This window comes from Scyliorhinus torazame, chromosome 21 (genome assembly GCF_047496885.1).
Source record: "Scyliorhinus torazame isolate Kashiwa2021f chromosome 21, sScyTor2.1, whole genome shotgun sequence".
NCBI classification, from domain to species: domain Eukaryota; kingdom Metazoa; phylum Chordata; class Chondrichthyes; order Carcharhiniformes; family Scyliorhinidae; genus Scyliorhinus; species Scyliorhinus torazame.
Genome location: NC_092727.1, coordinates 113,965,196 through 113,990,019, shown reverse-complemented (window position 1 = coordinate 113,990,019; position 24,824 = coordinate 113,965,196). Strand labels below are relative to the sequence as shown.

Below are 24,824 nucleotides of genomic sequence, written 5' to 3'. Positions count from 1 at the left end.
TTCTATAACGCTAAGTGACATGATCTGGGTGCTGCCTGGTATCTTGTACACATTTTATTTAAATCAGTGAATACATCTGTCCTGAGCTGTCAGGTATATTAACACGGCCATCTACTTGAGGATTTCTTTACAGTCTGCTGATATACTATCTCATTGACTCGCTTAATTCTGTGCTGTGCAGAAACCTTTGGCTGCAACAAGCTATTTGATTCAGCATTTTGTTGCAGACTACGTGGAATTCCTTTTGATACTCCAATTCTCTTTTGACTTCTGCATTCAACACTAATCTTGTAGGCCTGTGGTCGGCAACCTGCGGCCTGGGGGCAACTAGGTGCGTGCTGATTGCTCACACATTGACTGGAAGAGCTGTGTGCTCCTGCTGCGTCCAAAGCGTAAAAATGTGTTTTTTTTTACCATTTGAAGTTGGTAGTTCTATTAATATAAAAATGATTATGCAATTTTTGTAACTTATTGTGAAATATCCAGCGTGCATTAAATGTATTTAATCTTATTCATGGCTAGTGAACAAGTCCGATTTTAATCTTGCGGCCCCCTGAAATGAAAGTGGGCCACTCATGCGGCCCACTCACTAGCTTAGTTTGCCCATTACTGTTGTTGACTGATACAACTGAGGCCTGATCAAATTAATATTGCACTTGCATGTGAAATTTAACTGAATCCAATGTTTCCTATTTGTTTTTCTGCAACATGATTTCATAGGTGACAGGACGGCAGACTTTCATTTTCTGTTTAAATTTTTGTCTTTTATAATGAGCTGTTAATAGGTGGTCTTTTGCACTGTACTCTGGTGAATCGTCCTAAAATACCTTTCAGGATTTAGATTTATATGTTTATAAAAGTTCAGTAAAAATGATTCTACTGTACCTGTTTATTTTGATACACTGGGATAGAAACCATGACCAGGAAGGTTTCAATCGTAAGTTGTTTCCTGTAGCCAATTTTTTTCCTTCAATTAAATCCACTAAGTTTCTCCCCTTGACTTATCTTGGATTCTCTTCTATTACTGGTGTTTTGTTTTCTTGCTCCACTGTGAAAACGTACAGAGTATTCACTGAAGCCTAAACATTATTTACATCCATATTGATGTTGGCTGCCTTTTAATAGGCTCATATTTCCCCTTTATTCTGTCAATCAAGGGTTTCTGGTGACTCCAGGACTTGAGCACAGAATCTAGAATTGTGTTTCCATGCAATGCCAAATGTTGTTAGATGTGCCAACAATATGACCTGTCAAGTTGACGTGCAGCGTGGGAGGTACTGTTTACGAACAAGTCGGTGTTCTGGCTAACATTCTTGATCACTACCAAAAACAAATTGGCTGGATCCATCCATTCATTCATTTCTAGTTCTATGCAAATTGACTGATATGTTTACCTACATAACAGCTCCATTTTGAAAACGTTCATTGGCTGTAAAGCACTTTGAAGGATCCTTATAGATGTAATAATGTAAAAACAAAATACCGTGGATGCTGAAAATCTGAAATAAAAACAGAAAATGTTGGAAAAACTCAGCAGGTTTGGCATCTTCCGTGGAGAGAGAAACTGAATTAACGTGCAGACCCCGAATGTGCAGACTCCGCACAGACAGTGACCCAAGCCGGGAATCAAACCCAGGTCCCTGGCGCTGTGAAGCAACAGTACTAACCACTGTGCTACCGTGCCTCATTAAAGAATACATTTGGGTCAAAGCAATCCTTTTGAATAAAAGTATGGGTGTGAACTTGTGGGTGCGGGCAGTTGGAAGGAATTGACCCTGTATCTTGGAAACAGACCTGCCTCATGGTCTTTATTGTGCTCTGCACCCACGCACGTGCTTTGGCTGTCAAACTAATTTTATCATATTCTGCTGATAGGAGTGTGTGGGGGATGTTATTGGAACAGCTGGCTGTCTACAAAGCTTCCAGTAATCCAAAGAGCATTGGCATACTTCATCTCCATCTAGAGCAATACAGCTTCTATAAAAGAAGAAATTTGATATCTGTAAACAGATTTTATTTTTGTTGAAACAGCACAAAGTTCCAACACCGATGAGCCTTTCTTGGGTGTAACATTGTACCATTTTGTTTTTGTGAAAATTCAAAGCATGACATTTTGGACACCTGATTTCAAAGTACTCGGATGTTTGCAAATAAATTAATCGTAAATCAGAAATGGAGAAATTAGATCTTAGCAAATAGACTAAATGGTGTTGAATTATTGCAGGAGCCGCACTCATTTGATCGAGACAATTTTCTTGTAACCAAAATAGTTTGGTGAACTAATCTGGAGGATAAAATTACAGTTATTGTTCTAACGTTCTAAAACAACCGCACTGTCCTCTTTTTAAAAATAAATTTAGAGTACCCAATTATTTTTTCCAATTAAGGGGCAATTTAGCATGGCCAATCCACCTATCCTGCACATCTTTTGGGTTGTGGGGGTGAAACCCACGCAGACACTTGGAGAATGTACAAACCCCACACGGACAGTGACCCAGGGCCGGGATTCGAACCCGGGTCCTCAGCGCCGCTGGCAGCAATGCTAACCACTGTGCCACCGTGCTGCCCCACACTGTTCTCTTGGCAAGTACTCTGTGCATGATCATTGTGAAAGTTCACTCCTGTTTCTTATGGGCAGGTATTTGGTCTCGACTGAATTTTGTCATTTAGCAGCAAAGTTGTCACCGTGTGTGGGTGTGTGTATGTCTACTGATTGCAGTAGTACATAAACACACAATCACTTTTCTTCATGTTAAAGTGGTCCTTAATTTGACAAACTCTATTGTTTCTTTCCATGTGACCACTGATAAGCAATTTTAAAATAAATGCTTCTAAACTTACAAATCCGTCTTTATAAACTTTTTAATGCTGATCAATTTGAGGGCTGTTTGTGAAGAGGAAATTTCGACTTCCAGTGGGGGCCATGGAATAAAATGTCGCACATTCAGCAGTTCTCACCCTTAGTGTTTTTTTTAATGGTATTTAAGCCGGATTTTTTAGGAAATTTCTCAACATAAATTGATCGAAGGGAGAGGAAAAGGAGGTGACCCTCAATTTATGGAATCGTGTCCAAATAAGAGTCGAAAAAGAAGAAATCAAAAGATGAGTGAAAGCAAGGCTCAGAGGTCATCAAGCTCAATGGTAACGAGACAAAGCGTGTCCACGCCAACTCACTGGTCGATGGAGCAATGGGCCTAGTACCTGGATGAGAAGTTCGCCCGGCATCACAAGGAGTGAGCAGAAGACATAACCCAGGCGATAGTCTCGATTAAGGAGGTGGTTGACCGGGTGGAGGAGAAAATGACAACCCAGGGACAGGAGATCCAAACGTTGCAGGAGCTGGCGACTGAACGAGAGGAGGAGTCCACTGCAAAGGCTTTGGAAATTAGCATACTACAGGACAGCAAGATTTGGAGAACCGGTCTCACAGGCAAAATATCCGAATCGTCCGGCTGCCAGAAGGAAAGGAGGGATCAGATGCGGAAGCGTATGTGGGGAAGATGTTGCATGAGGTGGTCGGGGCCGATATGTTTGACAAGCACCTGGAGGTGGACCGGGCGCATACGTAAGCCCCAGGGTCGTGAGCCCCCGAGAGCCATGGTGGTGAGGCTACATCGATTCCTCGACAACGAGTGTATCATGAAGTGGGCCAGGCAGACGAAATGGTACACGTGGGAAGAATCAGAGATCCGGGTGTACCAAGACTGGGGACCAGAACTCGCAAAGAGGAGAGCAAGTTTCAACAAAGTTACGCGGCCCTGTTTGCGAAAGTCATTGGGGGCCATTCTCCGATATGGAGGCCAATTGTTCGCGGCGTTTCACGACGGCGCGAACAGGGCCCGGACACGACCTATTCTGGCCCCCACATGGAGCCAGCACGGCGCTGGAGCGGTTCACCCCGCTCCAGCATCCTTACGCGGTGCCAAATGGGCGCCGCGCCAACCCGCGCATGCGCAGTTGGGTTAGCCCAATCCTGCGCATGCGCAGTTGGGCCGCGCCATCCTGTGCATGCGTGGGGAACGTCTTACGCACGCCAGCCCCTCACCAACATGGCACCGGTGTTCTGGGGCCGCGCGCAGAAGGAGGTAGGCGTGGGGGGGGGGGAACGGTCCGCCGATTGGTGGGCCCCAATCGCGTGCCAGACCCCATCGGAGGCCACCCCGGTGAAGCAGCCCCCTCCCTCCCCCACAGGCCCCCCCCCCCCCAGCGTTCCCACAGAGTTCCCGCCGGCAGCAACCAGGGGTGGACGGTGCCAGCGGGAACCTGTCATGTCGTAGCGGCCGCTCTGCCCACCCGGGCTGGAGAATCGCTGCTCGCCTGTTCTCCGAGTGGCCCGTTGCGAATTGCGCGCCGCTGGTTTCCGGTGGGTGGGAGAATCGCGTGCGGGGGTCGGGGCTGTGTGGCGTGATTCGCGCGGCGCCCGGTGATTCTCTCTCTTCTCCCCCCTCCCCCGGCGTGGGGGGGGGGGGAGAATAGCATTAAATTTGGACTGCTAAATCCGGCGCTTCTTTGGGAGCTGTACTTCAACTCTCCAGATGGGGTGGCTACTTTTATGAAAGACTATAATCTGGCTCAAGGACTTTTAAATTGTAACTGTGGTGGATTGAGTTTGGGGGAAGGGATAAAGTTGGGGGGGGGGGGGGTGGGAGGAGAGAAAAATAGTTCTGTTTTGTTTTGTCTTGTTTAAAATTTCAGCCTCTTAATTCTGTGAGTTAAGTTGCGATGTTCGGGAAGAAAAGGTTTTTTTTTCTCGTGTAATTTGATCTTGATTTATTGCTTTATGTATTGGATTGCAGAGGAAAGAACTTTTAAATTGCGACGGGGTGTTTTCTTTTCTGTAAGAAAGATGGTTGATTCTTGCATGCATAATTTTGCTTAAGCTGCTTGAAGCTTCTTTTGTGTTTGATTCTGTTTGAAGGTGATGGGACTGATAAGAATCCGTTAAAGGGGGAGGGGTTGGCCTCGTTGCCTGCACGGTGGGGGATGGTTTGTTTGCTTTTTGGGATTGTTGTTACTGTGCTGAGTGCTTGTGTTATTTTTAGGTGTGATAGAATCTGGCAGACGGCAGGTTTTTTGACGAGAGGGTGAGAGATGCTGAGCTAGCTGGACAGCTAGTTCATGGGAGCAAAGTAGGGGTAGAGGAAAGACTAAGTGGGGGCGGGGGGGACGGGAGGGGGGTTACTACTGACGTGTAAGGGACAGTTAGGAGACTGGAGATGGAGATCAGATGGCGGTCGCCGCCGAGGGGTGGATCAAGTGAGGTGTGGAACACGGGCTAGGAGCTGGCCTAGGAAAGGTCATGGTTGACCTACAGGGGAGGGGGGCAAGAGCCCCCCACCCTCCCCCAAACCAGACTGGTTACATGGAATGTTCGTGGACTAAACGGTCCAGTTAAGAGAGCTCGTGTGTTCGCCACCTGAGACATTTCAAAGCGGATGTGGCCATGTTACAGGAGACACATTTGAAGCTGGGAGACCAAATTAGATTAAAGAAGGGATGGGTCGGGCAAGTGTTTCATTCAGGACTGGACTTTAAAACAAGGGGGGGTGGCTATCCTGATTAACAAAAGGGTGACATTCGAGGTGGGGAGGATAGAAGCAGACCCGGGAGGCAGATTTATTATGGTTAGTGGGAAGCTAGAGGGAATGGCAGTGGTGCTGGTGAATATATATGCCCTAAACTGGGATAATGTCGCGTTTATCAGGAAGGTGCTGGGGAAGATCCCAGACCTTCCTTGACTCGCAGCGGCTGATCATGGGGGGGTGACTTTAATACGGTCCTGGACCCGAGGCTGGACCGGACGAGTGCTAGGTCGGGGAAACTATCCGCAATGGCAAAGGAACTGTGGGAGTTCATGGAGCGCATGGGAGAGGTAGATCCGTGGAGATTTGAGAGACCAAGGAGCAGGGAATATTCATTCTACTCCCATGTACTTAAGGCGTACTCCAGGATAGATTTCTTTGTGTTAGATAAAATACTGTTAGCAGGGCTTGAGGACACTGAGTACTCCGCAATTGTGGTCTCAGATCTTGCATCACACTGGATAGACCTATGGGCAGACACGGGAATGTCCCAGCACCCACAGTGGAGACTAGATACAGGGCTGTTAGTGGATGAGGAGATCTGTGAGAGAGGCCATTCAAGGGTACATAAAGATCAATGACATGGGAAAGACTGCGGCTGGGGTGGTCTGGGAGGCACTGAAAGCAGCTATTAGAGGGGAATGTAGTTCGATTTGAGTCCACCGGGGTAAAACTGAGCGGTTGAAGGTGGACAGGTTGATAGGAGAAATCTTAAAGGTGGACAGGAGATATTCGGAGTCTCCAAATGAGGAGCTCCTGAAGGAGCGTCAGAGATTTCAAATGGAGTTTGGGCTCCTTTCCACAGGTAAGGCGGAGGGTCAGCTGAGGAGGGTAAAAGGGGCAATATGTGAACATGGGGAGAAAGCTAGCAGGATGCTGGCACATCAGCTGAGGAAACAGGAGGCGGCGAGAGAAAGGGAAAATAAAGGATATGAGGGGGAAGACGGTGACGGACCCGGGGGCGGTGAATGAGGTTTTCCAGGAATTTTACAGCCAGCTATACGAGTCAGAACCCCCGGTTGGGGAGGAGGGCATGAATCAATTCCTGGGGAGGCTAGAGTTCCCGTAGGTAAATGACGAGCTGATGGAGGCCCGGGTGGGGGGCCAATTGGCCTTGGGGAGGTGATCGATGCACTGGGGGCAATGCAATCGGATAAAGCCCCGAGTCCTGATGGATTCCCAGTGGAATTTTATAAGAAGTTCTCTGGGTTACTGGGGCTGCTCCTGGTTAAGGCTGTTAACGAGTCCAAGGAGCTGGGAGAACTCCCCCCAACGTTATCACAGGCATCAATTTCTCTCATAAGAACTAGGAGCAGGAGTAGGCCTCAGGCCCCTCGAGCCTGCTCCGCCATTCAGTGAGATTATGGCTGATCTTTTTTGGACTCGGCTCCACTTTCCGGCCCAAACACCATAACCCTTAATCCCTTTATTCTTCAAAAAACTATCTATCTTTATCTTAAAAACATTCTATGAAGGAGCCTCAACTGCTTCACTGGGCAAGGAATTCCATAGATTCACAACCCTTTGGGTGAAGAAGTTCCTCCTAAACTCAGTCCTAAATGTACTTCCCCTTATTTTGAGGCTATGCCCCCTAGTTCTGCTTTCACCCGCCAGTGGAAACAACCTGCCTGCATCTATCCTATCTATTCCCTTCATAATTTTATACGTTTCAATAAGATCCCCCAAATCCTTCTAAATTCCAACGGGTACAGTCCCAGTCTACTCAACCTCCCCTCTTAATCCAACCCCTTCAGCTCTGGGATTAACCTAGTGAATCTCCTCTGCGCCAGTACGTCCTTTCTCAAGTAAGGAGACCAAAACTGAACACAATACTCCAGGTGTGGCCTCACTAACACCTTATACAATTGCAGCATAACCTCCCTAATCTTAAACTCCATCCCTCTAGCAATGAAGGACAAAATTCCATTTGCCGCCTTAATCACCTGTTGCACCTGTAAACCAACGTTTTGCGACTCGTGCACTAGCACACCCAGGTCTCTCTGCACAGCGGCATGTTTAAATATTTTATCATTTAAATAATAATCCCTTTTGCTATTATTCCTACCAAAATGGATAACCTCACATTTGTGACAGTAAAGATAACCTCTCATCCTGAAGCGTGTCAAGGATCCGGAGAGCTGGGGATCGTACAGGCCAACCTCCCTCTTGAATGTAGATGCCAAATTATTGACAAAGATCCTGGCCACTCGAATAGAGGATTGTGTCCCGGAGGTAATTGGGATTTGTAAAGGGCAGGCACCTGACATCCAACATTAGACGGTTTCTTCATGTAAGTATGATGCCAGCGGAGGGGCATGAGGCTGAGGTGGTAGTTGCCATGGATACGGAGAAGGCTTTCGACCGGGTAGAGTGGAAGTATCTATGGGATATATTAGGCAGGTTTGGGTTTGGACAGGGATCTGTGGAGTGGGTCTGGCAATTGTACTAGGCCCCAGTGGCAAATGTAAGAACTAACCGAGTTCGGTCAGAATACTTGTCTTTGTCGGGGGGCAAGGCAGGGATGCCCGCTCTCCCCATTACTGTTTGCCATGGCCATAGAACCCTTAGCAATGGCTCTTAGAGCAGCGAATACCTGGCGGGGTATAGTGGTGGGGGGGGGGGGGGGGGGGGGGAAGGGGTTTGAGGGTTGGAACACAGAGTCTCTCTCTATGCAGACGATTTGCTGCTTTATGTCACGGACCCGGTGGGGGGGATGACCGAAATCATGGAGGTATTAAGAGAATTTGGGCGATTTTTCAGGCCATAAGTTAATTGCATAGAATTTACAGTGCAGAAGGAGGCCATTCGGCCCATCGAGCCTGCACCAGCTCTTGGAAAGAGCACCCTACCCAAGGTCCACACATCCACCATATTCCCATAACCCAGTAACCACACCCAACACTAAGGGCAATTTTGGACACCAAGGGCAATTTATCATGGCCAATCCACCTAACCTGCACATCTTTGGACTGTGGGAGGAAACCGGAGCACCCGGACTAAACCCACGCACACACTGGGAGGATGTGCAGACTCCACACAGACAGTGACCCAAGCTGGAATCGAACCTGGGACCCTGGAGCTGTGAAGCAATTGTGCTATCCACAATGCTACCGTGCTGCCCTAAATATGAGAAAGAGAGAGATGTTCGTGATCCATGCATGGGGGCAGGAAAGGAGACTGAAGGAGCTACCTTTTAAAGTGGTTGGAAGGTGTTTTAGGTATTTGGGGATTCAAGTGGCTAAGGATTGGGGGCAGCTTTGTGAGCTAGATTTGGGCAAAGCAGTGGATCAAATGAGAAGGGATTTTTGTAGATGGGACATGCTCCCACTGACGCTGGTGGGGAGGGTTTAGACGGTGAAGATGACTGTCCTTCTGAGACTGCTTTTCTTTTTTCAATGTCTCCTGATATATGTCCCAAAGGATTTTTTCAGAAGTATGTATGTGGCGATATCGAGATGTATATGGTCGGGTAAAACCCCGAGAGTAAAGAGGGCACTCCTGGAACGGGCCCGCGGGGAAGGGAGCTTGGCTCTCCCGAGCTTTATTAACTATTTCTGGGCTGTCAACATATCGATGGTCAGGTAGTGGGGGAGGGGTTGGTCTGGGAGCGGATGGAGGCAGCGTCCTGCAACGGTACGAGTCTGGAGGCTTTACTGACAGCGCCCCTGCTGTTCTCGCCGGCTCGGTATTCCACAAATCCTATGGTGGTGGCAGCTCTGAGGGCGTGGGGGCGATGGAGGCAGCATATGAGACTGGAGGGGGCGTCAGTGTGATCACCGATTTGTGACAATCACTGGTTTGTCCCAGGGGGGCTGGATGGGGGCTTGAAGATATGACAGCGGGCAGTGATTCAGAGGTTTGGGGATCTATTCATCCAGGAGGGCATTCTGACCTTGGAGACTTTAGAGGAGGAGTTTGCTTTGTCGGGTGGGAACGGGTTTCGGTACCTTCAAGTGTGGGACTTTGTACGGAGACAGGTCCCAAGCTTTCCTCGCCTGCCCCTGAGGGGACTATAGGATAAAGTGCTGTCAAAAACAGCGGTTGGAGGTGGGAAGGTTTCGGAGATATACAGGGAATCGTTAGAGTGGGAAGGGGCCCCTATCAGAGACGTGAAGAGGAGCTAGGAGGGGAGCTGGAAACTGAACTGTGGGGAAAAGCCTTGAAACGGGTAAATGCATCCACGTCCTGTGCTAGACTCAGCTTGATTTAGTTCAAGGTAATCCACAGGGCCCACATGGTAGCCCGGATGAGTAGGTTCTTCGAGGAGGTGGAGGACAGATGTGAACAGTGTGGGGGTAGCCCGGCCAACCATGTTCATATGTTTTGGGCATGTCCGAAACTGAGAGAATTCTGGCAGGGATTTGCAGATGTTACATCGGAAGTCCTGGAAGGTAGGGTAACTCCGAGTCCAGAATTAGCAATATTTGGGGTGTCGGAGGATCCGGGGGCAAAGGGGGGGGGGGGGGGGGAGGGAGGCCGATATCCTGGCCTTCTCCTCCCTGGTGGCCCGGAGACGGATCTTGCTGAGATGGAGGGACTCTGAGCCCCTGTAATCAGGAGTGTGGGTCAGCGATATGGGAGGTTTTCTCAGTCTGGAGAAAATCAAGTTTGCTCTTGAGAGGATCAGTCCAGGGATTTGCCCGAAGTTGGCAGCCATTCATCGATTTCCTTAACAAAAACTGAACATCAGCAGTAAGGGGGGAAAGGGAAAAAGGTTGGGTGGGGGGGGGATGAAAACAGGAGGCATGGTCATGTTAAATAAGGACAGGGAACTTAGTATACGGGTAATTGGGAATAGGGCAGGAGAAGTGGGGTACGTGGTTTATTTGTTATTTTAGGGGGTATTTTGTGCGCCGACCCGCGCGGTTGTTTTAGAAATATCAACATGTTAAATTATGAAAATTACAAATGCTTCAGTAAAATATTTTCTAAAAAAAAAGGAAAGGAAATTTCCACTTTTAGCACCAGTGTCTAGCACTATCGAGTTAGGATAGTAAATTTGGAAGTGGATTCAGGCTGCATGTTCTTCTCTACCCGATACTGTACTTTACTCTTGCCTTTAGAAGAAAGGTATCTGCCACTGTCTGTTGTGAGACTGACTAGTATCAGCTCTTGTTAAATTATGGGCAACTTTTCACTGCGAGTGCAACCAACTAGGAATTGATTTGGGAGAGATTTATACCCGTTTCACTGATTGCCCTCTCAGTTGCCGGAAAAGCAATTTTCACTCTATTGTTCATTGCTGTACTTGAACCCAAGTCAAAGAACATTTTGTTATCCTATGGTGCCACCTACTGTACCATGATGCATTATCAGGCAATTCGCAAATCATCTTCATTCACTTATGTTGAAAATGTCTTCTTTGTAAGCAGTGAATGATGAAGCAGAATTAATGAGCAATCTAAATCAATCATCAAAAGAATCGTAGCATTTACAGTGCAGAAGGAGGCCATTCGACCCATCGAGTCTGCACCGGCTCTTTGAAAGAGCACCCTACCCAAGCCCATCCCCACCCTATCCCAGTAACCCGACCCAACACCAAGTGCAATTTTGGACACTAAGGGCAATTTAGCATGACCAATCCACCTAACCCGCACATCTTTGGACTGCGGGAGGAAACCGGAGCACCCGGAGGAAACCCATGCACACACACGGGGAGAACGTGCAGACTCCGCACACACAGTGAACCAAGCCGGGAATACAACCTGGGACCCTGGAGCTGTGAAGCAATTGTGCTAACCACCAGGCTACTGTGCTAAAAATAGTGTTTTAGTCATGTGTAAATGCTTTTATGGGGGGGGGGAGATTTATTTTTAAACTTTAGACCTGTTTGCTCTCTCTGCAGAACATCTCTTAACTTCCGGCTTTAACAGCGCTAGGAAGACAGAACTATTATTTTCTACTTAATCTTTAAGAGTTTGGCCTACTGTGAATGCCAAAGCACATCCTCCATTTGATATGTCGAACCTGTGAGCTCAATTCTTTCTTTGAGAACGCTGTTCAGGAATAAATGCTAACCGAGATTAAACCTGTTCCTAAAATTTTGTAGAAATTCCAGTGACTGGATATTGCAGTTTCCTTGCTTGTGGTGTAAATGAACCCAAAGCAGATTTTAGTGGCAGCTCTGACCTGCCATGGTGAACTGCAATCCCACAAAGGTCTGTAGGGATTCTTTTTGTCCTGCAGTGACTAAACGGAAATGTTTATTAACTAATGAATACTCATTCTTGCTGTGTTTGTCTAGGAAGATGAAAAGATTAAATTGATTTGTATAACATTAACCTGAACTAAATAACTGGTCTGGGAATGTATTCTAGGTTAATCTACCTTTGTGTCAAAGATGAGTTTTCTCAGCTTTTTGTGTCATCGATACATAGAATCCCAACAGTGCAGAAGGAGGTCATTTGGACCATCGAGTCTGCACCAACCCTCTGAAAGAGCACCCACCGAGACCCACTCACCCGACCTATCCCCGCAACCCCACCTACCCTGCACACTTGGGCTGTAGGAGGAAACCGGAGCACCTGGAAGAAATCCACGCAGACATGGAGAATGTACAAACACCGCACAGTCACCCAAGGCCTGAATTGAACCCAGGTCCCTGGCGCTGTGCAGCAGCAGTGCTAACCACTGTGCTGCCCACTCACCTGAAGAAGAAATGTTCTTTGTGGCACATATCACTTGCGGTTGATTGATTGATTTTGATTTATTGTCACATGTACCAAAGTACAGTGAAAAGTATTTTTCTGCGGCCGAGGGAATGTACACAGTACGTACATAGTAGACAAGAATAATTAACAGAAACATTGACAAATGGTACATCGACAAACAGTGATTGGTTACAGTGCAGAACAAGGGGCCAAACAAAGCAAATACATGAGCAAGAGCAGCACAGGGCGTCGTGAATAGTTTTCTTACAGGGAACAGATCAGTCCGAGGGGGAGTCGTTGAGGAGTTTTGTAGCTGTGGGGAAGAAGCTGTTCCTATGTCTGGATGTGGGGGCCTTCAGACTTCTGTACCTTCTGCCTGATAGAGGGGTCTGGAAGAAGACGATGCCTGGGTAGGAGGATCGCTGATAATGCTGTCTGCCTTCCTGAGGCAGCGGGAGTTGTATACAGAATCAATGTGGGAGTGGCAAGCTTGTGTGATATGCTGGGCTGAGTTCACCACACTCTACAGTTTCTTGCGATCTTGGACCGAGCAGTTGCCATACCATGCTGTGATGCAGTCGGATAGGATGCTCTCTATCGCACATCTGTAGAAGTTTGTGAGAGTCGATGCAGACATGCCAAATTTCTTTAGCTTCCGTAGGAAGTAGAGACGATGTTGGGCTTTCTTGACTGTTTCATCAACATGAGTGGACCAGGACAGACTGTTGGTGATGGTGACCCCCAGGAACTTAAAGCTATCGACCATCTCCACTTCGGAGCCATTGATGCAGACGGGAGTGTGTGTTGTGCTACGCTTCCTGAAGTCGATGATCAGTTCCTTGGTCTTTCCGATATTTAGAAAGAGGTTGCAACCAAGTGATTTATCTCTCTTCTGCAGTCTGATTCGTTGTTGTTTTGAGATTCGGCCCACCACAGTCGTATCATCCGCAAACTTATAGAGAGGAGTTGAATCTTGCCACACAGTCATGTGTATAGGGAGTACAGTTGTGTAGGTGCAACTTGGTTCTTTCTACTTCATTGATGTATTTCTGTAGCTTAGCTACAGTTCTGCCCCTCCTCCCTTTCCTTTTAAAGTGCAGGTTGTCTATTGTTGTCAAAGTCCCCAAATTGAGTTTTTTACTACAATATTATCTATTCTATGCTTCCTCTGCTTCTGCACTGAGTGACTTTTCATCAATGATCTATCCATTTCTACCTCTGCTCCTGTTTTGCCCCCTCGTTTTGGAATTCAGCATCCTCCAGCTCTCTCTAAACCTGAGTGACAAGTAACATTTGTCATGCAAGTGCTGGGCGATGGCCATCTCCAACAGGAGAGAATCTAACCATCGTCCCTTAACATTCAGTGGCATTACCATTGCTTAATCCCCCACTATCAGCATCCTGGTGGGGTTACCATTTAGCAGTAACTGAGTTAGCCACATAAAAACTATGGCAGGCCATGCCCACAAACATTCAGCCTCTCCACCACTGTCGCACAGTGGCAGCAGTGCATACCATCGACGAGGTGCACTTAGACAGCACCTCCCAAACCCATGACTGCTAACATCCTGAACAACCGGTTCAGCAGATACATGAGAACCACCACTTATAAATTCCTCTCCAAGCTACTCACCATCATGACTTGGAAATATATCGCCGTTCCTTCACTGTCGCTGGGTCAAAATCCTGGGACTCCCTCCCTAACAGCACTCTGGGTTTACCTACACCACATGGATTGCAGCGGTTCAAGAAAGCAGCTCACCACCACTTTCCCAAGGGCAATTAGGGATGGGCAATAAATGCTGGCCTAGCCAGCAAGGCCCACATCCCAACAATGAATAAAAAAAATTGTAACTATCAAAGTTCTATATTCATCGTCTGTTAGCTGTTTGCATGACAAACTAGATTTTGTGGGATTTCAAAAACTAGCATGTGAACTGAATTGAGGTCTTAATGTGCTAAAATGAAGTGTTATGGATAAGAAAAAGAACAGCATCGTCTGGCATTTATATAGTGCCTTACATATAACTTCCCAAGCGTTACCAAACAAGATTCGATACTGTGCCGTATGTGTCCAAAAGCTTGGTTAAAGAGGCAGGTTTAAAGGAGCATTTTAAAGCAGGAAAAGAGAGGTAGAGGTTTGGTGTGGATTTGCAGACCTGAGAGCCAGTGCAGCTGAATACATGGCTACCAGTGGTGAAGCAGTTTAAACTGTGAATGCTTAGGAGGCTACAATTGCTGAGTGTAGAGATCTTGAGGTTTGTAAAGCCAAAGGAAATCTGCGATAGGAAGAGACGAGGTCACAGGAATTTGAAAACTAGGATGATATTTTGAAGATTGGGGCAATGCTTAACCATGCAGCCGTTGTGGGTCAATGCATCCAGGTTCGAGGAGTGAGTAGGACCTGATGTGAGTTGGGATGCAGGCAGCAGAGTTTTGAATTGTCTCTGGTTTGGAGAGAACTTGGGAGGCTGGTTAGGAGTGCATTGGAATATGAAGTCCAGACGATAACAAAATCATGGACGAGTGTTTCAGCTGGTTTATGGAAGGTATCCTCCTGCTGGATTCATCGCGTTTAACTGTAGACTCTCGGCACACACAACTCGTCATGAGTCACAAAAACTGACATCGAATTAAGGCTGTCACATCTGTATCTTTTTAATAATCTTTATTATTTTTTATGTTGAAAATATTTTATTCCGGCATTTATAATTTTAACAGCAATGTATTTAACCGTAACAAAACACAAAAACAAAATAACCCCGCCCCCCCCCCCCAACCAACATGGCTTGCACAAACAGGACATCCTTTCTCAGCCCCCCTTCCTCTTTATTACTTTTAATAATCTTTATTGTCACAAGTAGCCTTACATTAACACTGCAATAAAGTCACTGTGACAACCCCCTAGTCGCCGCACTCTGGCGCTGCTCGGGTACATTTTAGCCCTGATGTAAAAATTGAATCAAACTGCTGGGTAGAGGTATCTCATTCTGCGAAATTCACATGGCAAGCCTGCCAGAGGAACACTGATCCAAATCGGCATGTAATTCTGACACTGTTTCTCATTTAAAATGAAGAACATTATTGCAGCTGTGCCGGGCACAATGTTGGGAATCTCGATCAGGGCAACTGAAATTGTAGTGTGATTGTCTGCCATGAGCGTTTAATAATTTCTGTCGTGTTGTGTTAGCTTGGCACTCTTTGGATGAAGATTCAGAGATCTTGAAAAGTGGACGTTCTGGATGGGTCAGATTTTCCCAGGCAAGAGCCAAGGAGTCGTCTTGTGTGTCCCTGTAGTGCCCATTTCAGCACGGTTACTAATTCAGTTGATTTTTAATTGTCAACCGAAATAGAAAACCTGTTTTCCAGTAACCTGTTTCTAAACTGATGATTGAATAAGTTTGGTCCTCTTAAGTCAGAGGTGAGCAGAGGTCCCCATTCGACCTTTGCCGGCACTGGTTTGTGATCTCGTCCAATGAGTAGTCGAGGGTAGGATGTGAGAGCACTTGAACAATTTTTTTCTATCTCACTGGACAATGGTGCAACATCCCAGATGCTGAGTCTGAACTCAATTGCCTTTAAATTACTTTGCAGACAATTTATTGCACTCACCTGAAATTCTGCTGCTGTTTCAACTGAGGCATCAGCCTGTTCAAACTAAATAGATTATTTTCTGTGTTAAAATTGGAATTTCAGATGAATCTTTTAGGTTTTCGCACTTGATGGTCCACAGCATTACTATTCAGATCTATTTGAAATCATGATCATTCATCTATGACATGCCATTTGAAAAGCACAAAGTAGTGGAATACTGAAGCAGTGTTCTACTGTGGCCAAGTGTGCTGATATGTTACATCGGAACAGGAGTAGACCATTCAGCCCTTCGAGCCTGTCCTGCCATTCAATGAGATCATGGCTGATCTGTGACCTAACTCCATACACCTGCCATAATGTTGTTGTTTGACAAAAAAACTATCTGTCTCCGATTTAAAATTAACAACTGATCTATAGCTTCAACGACTGTTTGTGGGAGAGAGTTTCAAAGCTCTGCCACCCTTTGCGTGAACGAGTTCTTCCTAACATCTCTACTGAATGGTCCAGCCCTAATTTTTAGACTGCCTCCTAGTTTAAGAATCTCCAGCCAGTGGAAATAGTTTATCTTTATCTACCCTGTCTTTCCCTGTTAACATCTTGAGTATTTCGATCAGATCACCCCTTAACCGTCCAAATTCTCGGGGAAACAGGTCTAATTTGAGTAATCGCTCCTCGTAACTCAACGCCTATAATCCATCTATAATCATTTTTGTAAACCTACGTTGCACTCCCTCCAAGGCCAAAATATCCTTCCTAAGGTGTGGTGCCCAGAACTGCTCCCAATACTCCCAAGTGGGGTCTAACCACGGTTTTGTATTGCAGCAGCATCACCCTTGTGTCTTTATATTCCAGTCCCCTAGATATAAAGGCTAGCATTGAATTAGCCTTTTTGATTACTTTTTGCACTTGTTCTTGGCATTTTAAGGACTTATGCACCTGAACCCCCAAGTCTCTTTGGACATCCACTGTACCCAACCTTTTCCAGTTAGAAAGTACTCTGCTCTATCTAAATAGTTGATATCTAAATGTTTTGTCTTTACAGCCATGATTCTACTGCAACATATTTAACCTGCATCTTTTGTTTTCACAGGGTGGAATTCCAAAACAAATTCTACTCTGGCTCTGGTTACAAGTTTGTTCCCTTCTCCTTTGAAAGCATTCTTGAAGGAAAATTCGAAGAGTAAAACTGAACATGTATTAATTTTCACGATCTGTCTGCCTGTGTTGTGAATGTGTGGTTTGTGATGTGCATATAGATCATGTAATTTATGCCCTCTATCCTAATACAATGTTGCAGTTGATTTTGATGTTACTTTTCTGCATGCACTGAAACCAGATGTTTTCCCTTTTAATCAATGCAGTTGTGAAGTGTGAATATTGCATTGTAACTGAACTTCTGTCCCACTCAATGTTCACTTAATGGTTTATTGTAGTATAATTGTTCCTTTGATAAGCGCATGTTTTGTTCATATAGATAAGCGCTTCACTTATTGGGTCTTGGGAAGGCTAAGACTAATCTGACAGTATTGCAGTATTATACCTCCTTGTAACGACACAACACAAGCAAATTTCCAAAACTGTAACTAGCTACAGACTTATTTATTTAATTTTATGTGGGTTATAAAAGGGTAGAGAGTTGGACTTCAGGGAGAGAGGGATAGGTGGACAGTAGAATGTACCATCTGAAAGGTATTCTTGGCCTCCAAACATTGAAAGCACCATATGATTTGTAACCTGTAAATATATGATCTAGCTGTAGGAAGCTTGAGTGGCCGCTATCAGGCAGGGTGAATGTTCAGTGCACAAAACAGGACTGTGTATAGAAGCTATTAACTTGTAAGTGTCTCTAAATTCACTCTGAGGGAAGTTATTCGATAATTGTTAAGAATACCCACCTTTTGTAAGATTTACTTGTTGCTATGTAAGGAAATTAAAAAAAAAAAAAATCACCTTGAATGCTGCATCAGGAGAATTGTTCTGGTCACTGTGCAATTACACTTGCTTGCTTTGCCTTTCTTTTCCTCTGGTTCTCCTGAAAACATTAGTCAATTAGCAATATCTGTCCTACGTTACTGAACAAACTCCCCCATTTCTTCCCTTCTGCCTGAGTGACCATTTAAAAAAATTGCTGGCCCATGTCTCCTGTATCCCCCTGTCTGGTATAAATGAGGGAATCTCCTGTAGTTAAGGCTTCAACTCGCTTTTCATTTGGGTTTAAAGGGAACGTCGTGGAGAGTAGAGGGAAATGTGAGATTTCCTGTTGGCTTGGATAAAGTTTAAAGCAGATCATTTCAGCTGCTATGGATATCTTGGGAGTTGATCTAATAAAAAGTGAAGATCAATAAATGGAAAGCCTATCTGGTTCAGTTTTAAGCTGCTGACATTGAATTTCATAAAGCATTTGTAAATGTTGCAGCAAAAATAGGTGCACCACGTGTATTGTGGTTAGGGTCTAATACCCTCATGCCATCGGTGAATATTCACTCATGGTGTTGGTATGATCCCAAAGCCACCTTTGTACCTGTAGATTTACATGACTGAAGATATGAAGTTAAAGCCCTCACACTGATCTTGTCATTGTATGGGTCAGACCTTTGGATATGTTGAACCCGCTACCTCCATTCCAAGACTGTGTAAATCACATTCCCCTGATTTCTATGGTGATTACCTCAGTTGTAAACATAATGAAATGGGACAGTGTTAATACATCAATTGAATAATTATCTCATGACCATTAGAGAGCCCGGTTTTCAGTGGACCATGGATTATTTTTGTGGAATCCTCTCATCTTGCATTTGTTGTAAATCCTACATTAAGTTTTATTTTCTGGGATGGCCAAATGAATGGGTGACTTTGATAAGAGGCTTGCAGGATTAAAACTCCTCGGATCTCAGCCCGGGATATGTTATACAGCAGTTATCATGAGTTAAAATTTAATTTTGTTCTGAAAAATTTTAAATGACATTCTGTTTTGCTCTACCTCTTTCTTCCACCCCACCTCCCCCAATGCGCATGCTTGCGTGCACACCCCCAGCACTATTTATGGGGCAATTTGTAAGAAACAGCAGTCTCTGTTTTGTTCACGACAGATTGTCTTGATCTAAGACTGAGAATCGCATAACCCTTCTGGAGTGGGCTGGACCCTGGTTTGGCTTTCCATTTGGATCATCATCCTTATTCTGCATTGCTGTAGTGACAGCTAAGACCAGCTTCTCCCTGTGATATGTTAAAGATAACGGACCTTTGGGCTGGTACAGATATTGACTATTGGAGATACGCTCACAATAATGGTATTGCTATTGTAATTTGCAGGATGTTTCTCTTCAATGTTGTGCACTGACGTTTATGGCCAAAGTGAAGCTATATGTTCTCATGTTTGCACTCAGTAGATTTGCATATCTTGAAATATTTGGACCAATATAAATCAATAATTGTTTCACTTTCTTGCTTTGCTCCAATATTTTTTTTTAAAGAAGTAAATGCTACCATATTTTCTGATGTGCTCCTTCACACAATGTATCAAGAAGCCCTTTTTAAAAAAAGTAGCCTTTTTGCCACTGTGACCCGTTTGACCCATTGCGCAGTGATCATGCTACATGCCATTATGATGTGGGGAAGGGCAAATAAACTAGCGTTAAGTAAAATTGTAGTTCTGTTTATATGTAGTGTTCAGGAGAAATCAACTGTTGTGCTTTTCAATGTGTTCCAATTTTGGCAAATGATAATGAATATTTTCGAAGTTATCCTGTCCTTCAACCAACCTGTACTACAATGCACCTGAATATTTGATTCGTTCTGGCTGAAGTACATTGTGATTATAAGCTAACTGTGTGACCCCTGACATCAGACCATCAACGTATCAAATTGTCACGCCATTCTATTGAGTGTGAGCATTAAATTCTGACTTTTAAAATGTCACATAAACTTCCTATGTATTTCCACAATGATTGAGCCAGGAATGATGAATCCGACTTGTTTAATACCTGCTCGCTCTTGTGATTTTTGTTTTTGTTTACATGTTTTGACTGTTTACAGCTTGTGAATGTGCGTCCAGTTGAAGCTCAAAGTTCTTGCATCACCTTATTGGCATTATTTAGGAAATATTCCAATCTGAAGCTTGTGCGTAATGTCAACATGTATTTAAAAATAGAATAAAAATGTGGTGGAATGTAAAAATACTCATGGGACACTGCATTACTTGGTAACTTCTAGTTGTTTAGTACTTAATTGCAACTTGCCCTTTCATCGCTCTCCTTTCTAGCATCACAATGTTCACCAAGTAGCTTGTTGTTTTCATCAATGATATTTGAACCTGCTAGATAGCAGTGTAATAATTTCATATGTGAAGCTTGGTGCTATGTGCAATATGATTAATTATATTAGACCGATAAAGATGTTTGCAATTGATGTATTTTGCAACAACTATTTAGCTGTCACATCTGGGTTGGTGGTAGTGTAGTAGTACTGTCACTGGTCTAGTAACCACAAGACCCAGGGTAACGCACTGGGGACCTGGGTTCAAATCCCACCATAGCACATGGTGGAATTGAAGTCAATAAAATTGTTGCAAAAACCCATCTGGTTCATTAATCTGTTCTGATCTGACTCTTAAATGTCCTCTGAAATAGCCCAGTAACCACTTGCAGGTCCAAAAGGAATGATACCAGAACTGACTACCGCATACTCAGCCCTGTCGATCCCTCAATGTCCTTATCTAGGGGCCTACCTCAAAATTGGGAGAAAATTGTCTCTCAGGATCAGGATCTGTAAGGTATGTCCAGCAGAGGCGACAGTAGTGTACAGTCAGGTGGATGTTACCCCCTTCTATGTCAAACACCACCTGGCAAAAGTGCAGAATGTATTTTGGGTGGGGAACTTGTCCATCAAGTGGCTCAGTAGCACCACAACAGACCCGGCTTGTTTAGTCCTAAAGGTGTAGACTGGGTTTGTGGCAGGTAGTGTGGGAACCGATGAGAGAAAACCACACTTCCTCGTGCTCACCAACCAGCCTGCCGCAGGTGCATCTGCCCATGACAATATTGGTGGGAGTGACCACTGCACAGTCCTTGTGGAGATAAAATCACATCTTCACATTGTGAATCACATCTTCTACATAAGTGCCAACTTATTGCTTTAGCATGCACATATTTTGGTGATGCTGCAAAAATGCCTTAATAAATTGCTCCAGTGCCCATTGAAGTAATGTGTACTACCCATTGTTGCTTAAAGAATGCTGACTCCAGCTAGGATGGGTCCTAGCCAGGGGGGGGGGGGGGGGAGAATAGAGTTGCTACAGCTAGGATGGGTCCTAGCCGGTGGGGGGGTGGGTGGGGGGGGGAATCGAGTTGCTGCTGCTAAGATCAAGGAGGAGCTGGGGCGAGTGGGGTGGGTCGAGACGGGGGTATGCCGCTGTGGGGAACGGGCCGGGTGTGGGGTGCGGACGCGTGGCTGGCCGAGGAGGGGTCATGGCTAGTCGGCGGGGGAGGGGGGACGGGTAGCCCCCTGATCCGACTGATAACCTGGAATGTAAGGGGACTGAATGGGCCGGTTAAGCGGGCCCGCGTGTTCGCGCACCTGAAGGCTCAAGGTGGATGTGGTTATGCTCCAGGAGACACACCTGAAGGTGGCAGACCAGGTAAGACTGAGGAAAGGGTGGGTAGGTCAGGTGTTTCACTCGGGGCTAGATGCCAAAAATCGAGAGGTGGTGATCTTGGTGGGAAAGAAGGTGTTATTCGAGGCGTCGAGCATTGTGGCAGATAATGGCGGTTGGTACATAATGGTAAGTGGTAAGTTGCAGGGAGAGAGGGTGGTACTGGTCAATGTGTATGCTCCGAACTGGGACGATGCGGGTTTTATGCGGCGTATGTTGGGTCGGATCCCAGACTTGGAAGTGGGGGGCCTGATAATGGGGGGAGACTTTAACACGGTGTTGGATCCTGCACTGGATAGCTCCAGGTCTAGGACGGGTAGGAAGCCGGCGGCGGCTAGAGTGTTGAGGGGATTTATGGACCAAATGGGAGGGGTGGACCCTTGGAGATTTGCAAGGCCGGGGAATTTTAATTCTTCTCATGTCCATAAGGCTTATTCTCAAATCGACTTTTTCATTTTGAGTAGGGCGCTGATAGCGAGAGTAGAGGATACCGAGTATTCGGCAATAGCCATTTCGGACCACGCCCCACATTGGGTGGACTTGGAGATGGGGGAGGAGAGGGACCAGCGCCCGCTGTAGCGCTTGGAGGTGGGGCTGTTGGCGGACGAGGAGATGAGCGAGCGGGTCCGAGGAAGTATAGAGAGGTACTTGGAGACCAACGACAACGGGGAGGTCCGAGTGGGGATGGTATGGGAGGCACTGAAGGGGGTGGTGAGGGGAGAGCTGATCTCCATCAGGGCCCACAAGGAGCGGAGGGAGTGGGGGGAGAGGGAGAGGCTGGTGGGGGAGATGGTGAGGGTAGACAGGAGGTATGCGGAAGAACCTGAGGAAGGATTGTTGAGGAAGAGGCGCAGCCTCCAGGCCGAATTTGACCTGGTGACCACCAGGAAGGCGGAGGTGCAGTGGAGGAAGGCCCAGGGTATGGGAGTATGAGTATGGGAGTATGGGTATGACGAGTATGGGGAAAAGGCAAGCCGGATGCTGGCGCATCAGCTTCGGAAGCGGGACGCAGCTAGGGAGATCGGGGGAGTTAAGGACAGGGGAGGGAGCGTGGTGCGGAGTGGGGTTGGCATCAATGGGGTCTTCAGGGACTTCTACGAGGAATTGTACCGATCCGAGCCCCCACGGGAGGAGGGAGGGATGGGCCGTTTCCTGGACCAATTGAGGTTTCCAAAGGTGGAAGCGGGACTGGGGGCCCAGATTGGGCTGGAGGAGCTGATCAAAGGGATAGGAAGCATGCAGGCGGGGAAGGCACCGGGGCCGGATGGTTTCCCGGTCGAGTTCTATAAAAAATATATGGACCTGTTGGGCCCACTGTTAGTTAGGACCTTCAATGAGGCAAGGGAAGGGGGGGCTTTACCCCTGAACATGTCCCGGGCATTGATCTCCTTGATCCTGAAGCGGGACAAGGATCCCCTGCAATGTGGGTCTTACAGACTGATTTCCTTGCTAAATGTAGATGCCAAGGTGCTGGCGAAGGTCTTAGCCACGAGGATTGAGGATTGTGTGCTGCAGATCATCCATGAAGACCAGACGGGGTTTGTGAAGGGGAGACAGTTGAACGCGAATGTGCGGAGGCTTTTGAACGTTATCATGATGCCGGCGAGGGAGGGGGAGGCGGAGATAGTGGTGGCGATGGACGCTGAGAAAGCCTTCGATAGGGTAGAGTGGGGGTACCTGTGGGAGGCGCTGAAGAGGTTCGGGTTTGGGGAGGGGTTTGTCTGGTGGGTTAGGCTGTTGTATGAGGTCACGATGGCGAGTCTGGCCACAAATAGGAGGAGGTCCGAGTACTTTCGGTTGCACCGAGGGACGAGACGGGTGACCCCTGTCCCCCCTACTCTTTGCACTGGCGATTGAACCCCTGGCTATGGCACAGAGAGTTGAGGAACTGGAGGGGGTTGGTGCGGGGTGGGGAGGAGCATAGGGTGTCGCTTTATGCGGACGACCTGCTGCTGTATGTGGCGGACCCGGTGGGAGGAATGCCAGAGGTAATGAGGATCCTTAGGGAATTCGGGGACTTTTCGGGGTACAAACTCAATATGGGGAAGAGCTAGCTGTTCGTAGTTCAGCTAGGGGACCAGGAGAGGGGGATTGGCGAGCTCCCACTAAAAAGGGCGGAGAGGAGTTTCAGATATTTGGGGGTCCAGGTGGCCAGGAGCTGGGGGGCCCTGCATAGGCTTAACTTTACAAGGCTGGTGGAGCAAATGGAGGAGGAGTTCAAGAGGTGGGACGCGTTGCCGCTGTCCCTGGCGGGTAGGGTGCAGTCAATCAAAATGACGGTGCTCCCAAGGTTTTTGTTCCTGTTCCAGTGCCTCCCCGTGTTTATCCCGAAGGCTTTTTTCAGGCGGGTTAACAGGAGGCGCGAGGGACTCCGAGGGTGAGAAGGGTGTTCCTGGAGCGGAGTAGAGATAGGGGGGGGCTGGCGCTGCCCAACCTCTGTGGGTACTACAGGGCCGCCAATGCGACGATGGTGCGCAAGTGGGTGATGGAGGGGGAGGGGGCTGCATGGAAGAGGCTGGAGACGGCGTCCTGTGTGGGTATGAGTCTGGGGGTGCTGGCAACGGCGCCGCTGCCGCTCCCTCCAAGGAGGTATACCATGAGCCCAGTGGTGGTGGCGGCCCTCGAAATTTGGGGGCAGTGGAGGCGGCATAGGGGGGAAGTTAGGGCCTCGGCGTGGACCCCATTACGGGGGAACCACCGGTTCGCCCCAGGAAGAACAGGTGGAGGGTTTTCAGGGTGGCACAGGGCAGGCATACGAAAGTTGGGGGACCTGTTTGTGGACGGGAAGTTCGCGAGCTTGGGTGAGCTGGAGGAGAAGTATGGGCTCCCCCCGGGGAACACCTTCAGGTACTTACAGGTAAGGGCGTTTGCCAGACGGCAGGTGGTGGAATTCCCACGGCTACTGCCACACACAGGACAGGGTGCTCTCGGGGGGCGGGGGGGGGAGTGGGGAAGATCTCGGAAACTTACCAGGTGATGCAGGAGGAGGAGGCCTCGGTGGTGGAGTTGAAAGGTAAGTGGGAGGAGGAGTTGGGAGAGGAGATCGAAGAGGGGACGTGGGCAGATGCCCTAGGAAGGGTGAACTCTTCCTCTTCATGCGCGAGGCTCAGCCTCATACAGTTTAAGGTGCTGCACAGGGCACACATGACCGGGACAAGGATGAGCAGGTTCTTTGGGGGTGAGGACAGGTGTGTTAGGTGCTCAGGGAGCCCAGCAAATCACACCCATATGTTCTGGGCATGCCTAGCGCTGGAGGAATTTTGGAAGGGGGTAGCGAGGACGGTGTTGAGGGCGGTAGGATCCAGGGTCAAACCGGGCTTTCCACGCATATCTCCCGTAAACTTTTCC

General features: G+C 47.1%; 1 protein-coding gene and 1 long non-coding RNA gene across 5 annotated transcripts in view; one reads left to right on the top strand and one right to left on the bottom strand.

The window, feature by feature from the left end:
• The window catches only part of LOC140398530 (V-type proton ATPase 116 kDa subunit a 1), a 93,026-nt gene extending 73,022 nt beyond the window's left edge, over window positions 1-20,004 (top strand). For all 4 annotated transcript variants that reach the window (XM_072487307.1, XM_072487306.1, XM_072487304.1 and 1 more), the window contains one exon: window positions 16,917-20,004. In XM_072487307.1, coding sequence (XP_072343408.1) covers window positions 16,917-17,010 — 94 coding nt within the window. In that variant the 3' untranslated portion in view covers window positions 17,011-20,004. The remainder of the gene's footprint in view (window positions 1-16,916) is intronic.
• Window positions 1-24,824, bottom strand: part of LOC140398531 (uncharacterized) — a 45,297-nt gene that overhangs the window by 7,233 nt on the left and 13,240 nt on the right. The gene's annotated exons all lie outside the window — the stretch shown is intronic.